The sequence below is a fragment of the Euprymna scolopes genome, chromosome 39, assembly GCF_053919585.1.
Source record: "Euprymna scolopes isolate OS-2025 chromosome 39, ASM5391958v1, whole genome shotgun sequence".
Lineage (NCBI taxonomy): Eukaryota > Metazoa > Mollusca > Cephalopoda > Sepiida > Sepiolidae > Euprymna > Euprymna scolopes.
Window position 1 is genome coordinate 39,475,725 of NC_136520.1, and position 10,000 is coordinate 39,485,724.

The 10,000-nt window shown below is 32.9% G+C and overlaps 1 protein-coding gene across 3 annotated transcripts in view; it reads left to right on the forward strand.

The window, feature by feature from the left end:
* Positions 1-10,000, forward strand: part of LOC145263767 (coiled-coil domain-containing protein AGAP005037-like) — a 758,348-nt gene that overhangs the window by 9,516 nt on the left and 738,832 nt on the right. Inside the window, exon 2 of one of the 3 annotated variants that reach the window (XM_080120809.1) lies at positions 2,433-2,493. In XM_080120809.1, coding sequence (XP_079976935.1) covers positions 2,454-2,493 — 40 coding nt within the window. In that variant the 5' untranslated portion in view covers positions 2,433-2,453. Of the gene's footprint in view, positions 1-2,391; positions 2,494-10,000 lie in introns of those variants that run through there. The other 2 variants (XM_080120810.1, XM_080120819.1) reach the window with 2 other exon arrangements.

Consider the following 10,000-nt stretch of genomic DNA (forward strand, 5'->3'; position numbering starts at 1 on the left):
AATTGTTTCGTTTTACACGATAAAAAAAAAATACGATATAAAACTGGAATTTAATTTAATACTATTGGTGGAAGAGTTAAAAAGAAGAGGAAGACTTGAACAACAAACGGAAACAGTTAGAACTGATTTCGATCACTCTAAACAGTTCATATACAGTGAGAATCCTTAACCTCTAAAACTTCTGTTTTTACTTTCAATTATTATTCTAATGGACCAGTTTTTGTAATTTTATTAATTCATTCCGATTTACACATTCCTGTAAATTGCCTTTTTTAGAATCAAACAGTACCTGCATGTTATCGCCCCAAACCAGCACTAATCACCAGTAAAAGCCATATTATTTCATTTCAGCCATGGCCGCCAGTATCTACAATTGTTCAGGAACGGTAGTGGCTACCAACAACAGCCATAGTTTACTTTTTTGCGAGGTGGGGGCAGGCTTCCACTAGGCAACGCTGGTTAACGGGTCCTGCTAGTAAGGAATAAAAAAAAGTAGAAAGAAAACAAAAATAAGTAAAAAATAGCGAAGTTTACAGTATCCTTACTAAATCTGGCAAGAAGAAATATTTGAGAAAGGCAGACATACAGCCTTTCATGAAGTTATGTATCATATCTGTTTTCAGTAAAAAAAAAATCAATAATTAAATGTATGCAACCATTTTATTTTTTCATATAACACATTTGGTTCTCTTGGTTCTCTTTTTGAGTAAGGCTGAGGTGCTCTCAGCCTTACTCATGGAACCTCAGGGCTCCATGGAGCCCATTTTGGGAAACCCTGATTTAAACTACTGTCCTCATCTTGGGATGTTATTTTCACAACCTTTTGAGTAGTGTATTATCTGCTGACCTTATTCTGTTGTATTTTGTCAAACTAGGGAATGTTACTATCAGAGTCTGGAATCTGTATAGAATTTTGGAAGGAAAAATTGACTAGGGTAGATTCTTCTTGTCCCATAGCCCAACATATAAAGTGCTGAGTGATAATTAGTTCAAGTGATAGCTTTCTGTAAGCTGAAGATTTAATCCACAATTCACGTGATATTAATGATAAAAAATATTGTCTTTGAGTCCTCACATTCTGTGAGGGATGTTTCTGACAGGATGGGGATTGCTTTTTGTTTGGTTAGAATCCATCTAACACTTACTGTTGGCTAGTTTAGACTTTAAAGTAATTTTTCTTTTAAAGCTCCTTCCATCAAATGGCATCTTGCTTTATCTGGAGTGATTTCTATAAAAAAATACTTTGTTTTAATTATCATTACTTAAACATAATTACCTGTTTATAACTTTTTTTTTTTTGGTTTTCAGATTATTTAAGCATCATTCATATTTTTCTGCAATATTCTTACCCGAAAACAACCTTTAATCAACAGAAAGGGAATCCTCTTCCATCGTGATAATGCTCATCCTCATACAGAACTACTGACCAATGATTTAAGTAAATTTGATCGAAAAAATCTTGCCCCATCCTGCATATTTTCCTGACCTAGCTCCCTCAGATTATCACTTATTTCAAGATCACAAAACCATTTAGATGTTAGGTTAGAATTATGAGAGGAGATTGAACCCGAGTTAGATCATATTTTATATCCAAACCTAAAGAAATCAAGATATAGAGAGCAAAAATCATTATTGTTGTGGATATTTTCCAAACCAGTTTTTCATTTTCAAGATAAAATTTTAAGTTGGCAAAAACTTTTGCATTGACCTAATATATTCAAACTAAAAATATATTTAAAAACAACTTAAGAATTATATAGTTATTCATGTTTTTTCGTGATTTTTTTCTTGTTTGGATTTTTTTTTGTTTTTATTTTTTTCTTTTTTCTTATATTTTTCTTTTTTCTTTTTGATTTTTTTCTTTGTATTTTTCGTTTTTTCATCTTTTTCGTTTTTTTTCTTTTCTTTTGATTTTCTATATTTTTTCTTTTTCTGACTTTTTTCTTTTTCTGATTTTTTTTTCTTTTTCTGATTTTTTTTTTCTTTTTCTGATTTTTTTTTCTTTTTCTGATTTTTTTTTTTTTTCTGATTTTTTTTCATTTTCTATTTTTTTTTCTTTTTCTGATTTTTCATTTTCTATTTTTTTTCTTTTTCTGATTTTTTTTTTCTTTTTCTGATTTTTTTTTCTTTTTCTGATTTTTTTTTTCTTTTTCTGATTTTTTTTTCTTTTTCTGATTTTTTTTTCTTTTTCTGATTTTTTTTTCTTTTTCTGATTTTTTTTTTCTTTTTCTGATTTTTTTTTCATTTTCTATTTTTTTTCTTTTTCTGATTTTTCATTTTCTATTTTTTTTCTTTTTCTGATTTTTTTTCTGATTTTTTTTTTTCTTTTTTTTTTCCGATTTTTTTATTTGATTTTTTGATATTTTTTTTCTGATTATTTTTCTCTGAAGAATACAAGTAATGAACAAAGACTGAATCTGATTCTTCTGCAGGTGATTTTCAAGAAAACCATCATGAGACTAGAACTCACCAAGTCTGGCTATTTGCGCCAAGGTATTTATTTGTTTCTTTTTGATACACAAAAACAAAATTGCACTGAAATATTTTCTATTAACACTAACGATAACACAATATACTAAGATGTAATATACTACACAGATAAGAATATAATTGTGGAATTTTCACAGGTCCCACTAGCAACATAAGATTGCCTGATGTTGTAGATTGAACCATTTTTGCGTGCGGGAAAACGAGAGTGAGAAGAGAGAAGCTCTGAATTTCGTTCCAGCTGTACATCAGCCTTTACCAATCATGGGTATTAGTAGGGTGGTTGAGTACTGTTAAATGCCCTGTTGGTACCGTGGTTCATGCTGGGTTTGTCCAGTTAAAGAAAACAATGCCAGAATTGAACCATGAAGCTGTTGAATGTTTTTTTTTTTTTTTTTTTTTTTACAAACAATCCAACTGCGACACATGTGCGGTGTTTTCTGACAAAGGGGAGAAAATTTTTTTTTTTTTTTTTTTTTTTTTTTTTTTTTTGAGGTTGGAATCTTTATATATAACACATTGGCTAGTTTTTGACCTACAGTAATATTTTCTTTTTTAGCTCCTTACATCAAGTGGCTTCATGTCTTGACTGGAGCGATTTCCATAAAAAGAAATAAAAATAAAGAAGATGGCTACAATCAATACACAGAATACGGCAGAATATAATGCTATTCACAAACATTCAAGATTCTTTGCATTTTCTAATGAATTTATGGACGCCTGTCTTACCACCGCTTATTTAAATATCTCTATTTGATATTATGTGGTTATACCCCTATTGTAATTGTTGATTTAGTTATCATTAGATCGGGCTAGTATTCAGGAGAGATGGAGAAAAATTTTGGTTTATTTTGTTCGTTCATATATCTTAAATCTTGAGTATAAACTCATTCTTAAAATTAAAAAAAAAAAAGAAAAAAAAATGTAGTTCCAAGCAAAAAAGAATTACAGCTACCATTTTCCCCACATTTAACATCCAATCTATGTCTAATTCTACCCTCCTGGGGAGGCTAGTAAATAGGGACACTGTGTGGTCCTATTCTAAGATGGATGGCTTCAAGAATTAAAGAACTATATAAGACATATGCCAAACTTCAGCCGTTATTACATTGCCACAATTGCTGTATGCCTATGCTTGTTCTATAAGTATTTCTCTTAAAATAGAAAAATGTAGTTCCAAGCAAAAAAGAATGGCAGCATAAATTCGGTTAGAGAAGCTTTCCCAGACAAAGAAATTAATGCAGTTACAATTAGCAGAAATGTAGTGGTCTTCTCGTGTTTTGCCACTGATAGATAATGTGATACTGCTGACATTGCCAAGTGTTAGGAAGAAAAAAGAAAGAGTATAACAAAAGACAAAAAGAAATGTTTATAGGAAATAGATTTATCGGGAGAACAATAAAGAGAAAGTTGTTCACTGAGGTAGATAAAGAAGAGCTAAGGTTGGGTTGTAATCAGTGTTGCAATGACAGTAACAAAAGTGCTGAACAAAGGTTGTAATTATTCTTAGAGTTAGTTTTAAGAGTGACTTGGTTTTATGACTGTTGTGAGCGGTTTGCAACAGTCAAAAACAGTTCAAGTTGAGAGCAATTTTTGGTTTACAGTAGTTGACTATTGTTATTTTAAGGTATTTTGACACAGTTGAAACTGTTTAAATATTGGAATACCTTTACATTTAGCCCCAAATATTGCAACAATATATGATAATTCGTATTATTTGAATTCATTGGACTACTGTTTTCATCTTTAGTGTGATTTTCACAATGTTTCGGTCGATGTAACCTCCAACCTTCTTCAGGTGTATCTCTTCGAACTCGGAAGTGTTTCTATCAAACTTGAGTTAGTGTTGAGAGCAATTTTCGGTTGACAGTAGTTGGCTATTGTTATTTTAACATATTTTGACACAGTTGAAGGCAAATCGTAGTTTGGAGGAGATAAGGAAATGAATTACTCATCTTTGAAGAACGCAGCCTTGGCAGTGGATGTATATGTGGACCTTAGCATTTAGAATTAGTGAGTTATGTATTGCTATGGATTCTACAATACGGACGCGCAAGCAAAGGGCGACCCAGATCCACATAAATCCAGCTGATAGCACACAACGCCAACTGTGAACCTGAAGATCTGAGGCAGCTGATGGAAGACAGGAAACTCTGGAGAGGAAGAGTCACATTGGTCGGGGCCAAGGAGCTCATCCTGATGATGATAATGATGATGGTGTCACACACGCACCCAGAATGCAACTAATATTTACAGAAAGTGTTGGAATCTGTGTTTACTTTTGAGTTATTTTATTTTATTTTTTTACTTGTGAACCTCTGTGGCCACCAATGTGGAGGGATAGTGACACAGCCAGAAAAAAGGATGAAGAAGAAGACCATAGAAGCAATGTTGGTCGGTGATGATGTTGACAGGGAATCACTGAAGAATTGAACAAGATTCAGTTGTTTTATAAAGCTGTTCTGGCATTTGATTGGTTCGATCTTCTCACACATGCTTGTAAATAGAATCGCCCAAATATCTGTGGTGCATACCTTTACATTTAGCCCTAAATATATATCAACAATATATGATAGTATAAGTGTGTGTGTGGACACTTCTCAACCTATACACTCAAGGAATTTTTGATATACAGACTTGAAATTTAGTATATAAGGTATTCAGAAAAGTGGAAAAATTATTAATCGGTTTTAATCTTGAAAAAAGGATTGCTAAGGGGTCAAAATTTAAAAAGTGGTGTGTCTGGGGGTCATCGGATTTTTATCTATTTGTCAACTGTTTCACAAATACACATGCGTGAATCGTTCAGATGACTGATTACTTATGTTAAGAATAAGTAGGTTTGAAAACACTTTTTTTAAGACATGTTAAGCTGGCCTAATGGTTATTGTACTTGACTTACTGTCTTTAGATTTTGGTTTTGACCTTGGCTCGAGTATTTTTTTTATTTTTTACTTACAAGAAGTGAACTGTTTAGAAAAAACATAATACTCGCATGCATATGTCTCAGTTTCTTTCTGTTTTTTTTTTTCTTAATTTTTTTTTCATTTTTTTTTTTTTTTTTTTTTAAAGGAATTTAATGTTACGTTTATTACTGGGCAATGCCAGGTACATCTGCTAGTATATAAGTCTTGTTTTCCAAAATAAATGATAATAGAGAAATTAGATTAAGAACAGACTTGTTGAGTTGTGGGTTTTGAAAGGGGTCAGTTAGTCAGTCAGATTTGTAAGAACGTTCGGAGTGTGAGTCTGCTAAGTTGGATATTTTAATCTTTGAAGAATCAACAGTTTGAATATTGGAATACCTTTACATTTAGCCCCAAATATTGTAATAATATATGATAATTTGTATTATTTGAATTCATTGGACTACTGTTCTCATCTTGAGTTTGATTTTCACAACGTTTCGGTCGATGTAACCTCCGACCTTCTCCAGGTGTATCTTGTCGAACTCAGGCATGTTTCTATCGAACTTGAGAATTTGGACGGAAAAATCAATTGTAAAAGTGATATTCTCCTGAAGGTTGAAGGTTCATTTCTCAGTGTGAGACACTGAAAAATACAATTGCAAATTATTTAGGACCTCTATCCAGTCATGGCGGACGAAACAACAGGGTTCTGTTCAAAATTCCGTCCAATTTCACAAGTTTGACCGAAACATTCTCGAGTTCGACAGGATACACCTGAAGAAGGTCGGAGGTTGCGTCAATCAAAATGTTGTGAAAATCACACTCAAGACGACAACAGCGGTCCGATGAATCCAAATAATACGAATAACCAATCCTCATCTCAAAAATTAAGAAAGGTAATAAATTTGTCTTATTTTCTGAAATAAATGATTTTAGAGAAATTAGATTAAAAACAGAGTTATTGAGTTGGAGATTTTGAAAAGAGTCAGTTGAAGTCCGATTTGTAAGAATGCTCAGTCTGAGTCTACTAAATCGTATATTTTAATCTTTGAAGAATCAAGTTTGAATATTGGAAGACTTTAGTCGGATATTTTATGAATCCTAGCTTCACAAAAAGACGTTTCTTTTTAGAGCACAATAAGACTATTATTTATTTATTTTAGTAAAGGGAAGATTTAATGATTAATAATCTCCAGCTCTCCTGAATACTAGCCCAGTCTCATAATACTGAACTAGCAATGATCATCTCTAGTTTTTATGTGCTTTGTCCCATTGGAATCTTTTGACCTTCTTATGCTTTCTTGTCATAATTCAACCTTGTAGACGAGCTTCAGTCTTTTCATAGTGAATGTTTACATTTGAGTCTGTGAGGAATGATGTGAGGGGTGGTGCGAGAAGTAAGAAAGTCAGAACACCTGGGGTTGATTGGCCAAATAATCTCCTATCTGTCGCGGTTACCACCTGACGACGGCCAGAGGAATAGGTGGCCGAAACGCCGTGAAACAACAACTAATAAAGATGAGAATAATAGTCCACAATAAAATAAATTAATATAAAATTGCCTGTTTCTTTTTAGACCACAATTGAACTATGATACATAACATTTGTATGTTTTAACTTTGATTCAAGTAATTATGTAAAAATAATTTCATAAAGTCAACAGGTGGTTCTTTGATAAGACAGAGGCGTGTTTAAAATGAATGTTTCTGTTTAGAGTAAAATTGAACCATGTTAATTGACTTGTGCATTTTAAACTTCAAGTAAAGCCATTATTTACAAATAATTTTATAAAATCAACAGTAGATTCTTTATAGTGCAATGTATATCGTGAACTAAGTCCCTGCAGGGAGGCATGTGAAGCTTCCTTCCGGTACTCTGCTGGGTGGAGGGTGGGTCCCTTACTAGAGCAGGCAATCAATCTATTTGATTAAAAAAATGGGTGATTTCACCAATTTTGATGACAATAAAAGTTATAGGGGGAGGGTGTAACATTTATTGATCCTCATTCAATCTCTGACAATGGCAGGTATCCCTGCTAGTGAATAAATATTTTTGGAGACATAAAGAACTTGAAGCATAGAAACTTTTTTCAGAATTACTGGATTTGGTATAAAATAACCCAAAAAGGGTTGATATGCCGTAAAACAAAATAACCAAACCAAACTAAACCAAACAGTTGAATAAACTCTTTCCTCCAGTTTTGCAGCCATATATATCCACCTGTTCTATGGAGAAAAAATATATACAATTGCTTGTTTTAATAGCTTAATTTGTTTTCGATTTCTTTTAGCTCATTCTTTCCAGTAAAATCCCAATGTGAGATGAAAAAAGCCATGAAAATGTATTTAATATAGAGTTATCTCCCTTAGACTCTCAATTCTTTTAAAAAAAAAAAAAAAAAGTGGTAGTAGGTAGGCAGGCTTGAACCCATACTAGGAAGGAGGAAAAGAACATCACAAAACCGGAAGTGGCGAACGTCGAAATTAAGGCTACACAATCGGAAAGAGGGAATGACTTGCAAAAATATCAGTGAAAAAAGCGACCCCTCCTTGTAGAAAACTGCGCAGTTGAGGGTGAAAGAATTAATGTTTTTGGCCAATTTTTTTTATATTTGTCGTCTAAAAGTTCAAAGTTTAAAACAATAACGGTTTCATCACGTTCTGGCATATCTGTCAAAAGTTACAAATAAATAAACAAACAAATACACAGATGTTTGCCATTTATATTATAGACTAGCAGGGGTGCCCGGCGTTGCTCGTGTGTTTGTCGGTGTAAAAGAAAAAAAAAAGTTTTGGTAGGAAGGTAGGCTCGAACCCGAAGCCTTGACGCGAAGGTGGAAAAGAAAGGGGAAAAAAGAACTGGCATCTTACCGTTCGGCCAGGACAGGAGAGTAACTGAAAAGCGTTTGAATTTAATGATTAAAAACTTAATGGAACAGGTGCGTGAATTTAATGAGGTCAAATATCACACCATAGAGGGAATGAAATCCCGCACTTAACTTTTGCTGCAAGGCAGTTTTTTTTTTTTATTTTGTTTCCCCAAGATGTGGGGTGGGGGTGGGGGAAAGCTCCCCCATAAAAAGAGGAGTGTTCAAATGAATAGTAATTGTCTGATATAAGGGTTTTTCCCCCCGCATTGATCAAACCTCATTGCTTTCTTGACGTTCTTGGCACGAAAGCTGGGAACTGTGCCCTCGCATTAGATTTAGTTTCGCTTTTATACAAAAAAGCCGAACAAACCCAAGAGGAGATGAAATGGCAAGAATTTTGTAAAAGTCGATGTAAATAAATCTAGACACAACGCCCCTTCGCAAATCGTAGATATAACAATATAGGGTGTATATAATAAGTTCTAAGAAATAGTATTCTGTCAAAATAGAGAAATAAAAAGGAACAAACCGTGTTATGTCTTCATTAACGTTTCGTCTTTATTCCTGAAGGCTGCTACATTGAATAGATGTCAACTACACACATAATCAAGTTACCTGAATTAATTTCTTTAGGGCAACAACTTTATCATCCCACAATGCGCGTGTGTGTGTGTGTGTGTGTGTGTGTGTGTGTGTGTGTGTGTGTATATATATATATATGTATATATAAAATAAAAATTATTTCTTATTTATATTTATGTCTCGACAGTAGAGAAGCATATCTTATTTTTCTTTTATTAATATTATTGGAATTTTTTTCCTCTTTTTCCCTTGTACACATTTTTGTGAATTATTCCATGGATTTCTGCCTTTGGATTATTTTGGACCATCTTTCAATTACGGGATTTCCTTGGATTTTACTTGTGCAAATGGAAATTCAATTAACTTTCTTGAAATTATATACTTGGATTTTACCGTCACTGGATTATTTATCTTCCACCAGACTATCCATTCACGTGTAATCATCTTTTTCTTCACCATATTTCCTCTGCTTCACTTTTTTGTTTTCAAGTAAGATCTTTGACTTACTTGTTGTTTCATCAAATACTTTTGTACGCAAAATCCGATCCCGCATTTTGCTAATTCCTACCCTCTGATGAGAAGGAAAGTATTTCTTCGAAACACCGCAGATTAAGGACTATCCACTTATCTAGTGTTTCCTTTTCAGATTAAATATGTTTTTAACTCTTTTTCAAAGTGTTTTTAACATGTTTTATTAACTGTTTGCTCGTATATATATATATATATATATATATATATATATATACATACACACATAGTTTGTTGTTGATTTTTTAAACGATATTAAGGTTAACGTCTCTGCCTTGGAGATCCAGTGTTTTTTCTTAGAAAGTCACCCATTTTTTTATTTGGACGTATTTTTTTATTATTTTTAAAGACCGTAATCTACGGACACGCGTGTTTCGGAGCCCTACTCCTCTTCAGCATAGCTTGACTGTTGTTGGGATTCGAACTCCGGACCTTTATGTATTTCAGTCTCATCACTAATATATATGTATATAATGGGACAATTCCAATATTTTCCCCATTCTGATACCATTACCAATTCATCCAGAGAAAGTCTTGAAATAAAGACGAAACGTTGATGAATACATAACACGGTTTGTTCCTTTTTATTTCTCTATGTATGCTTGAGTATGTCTATCTTTGTATA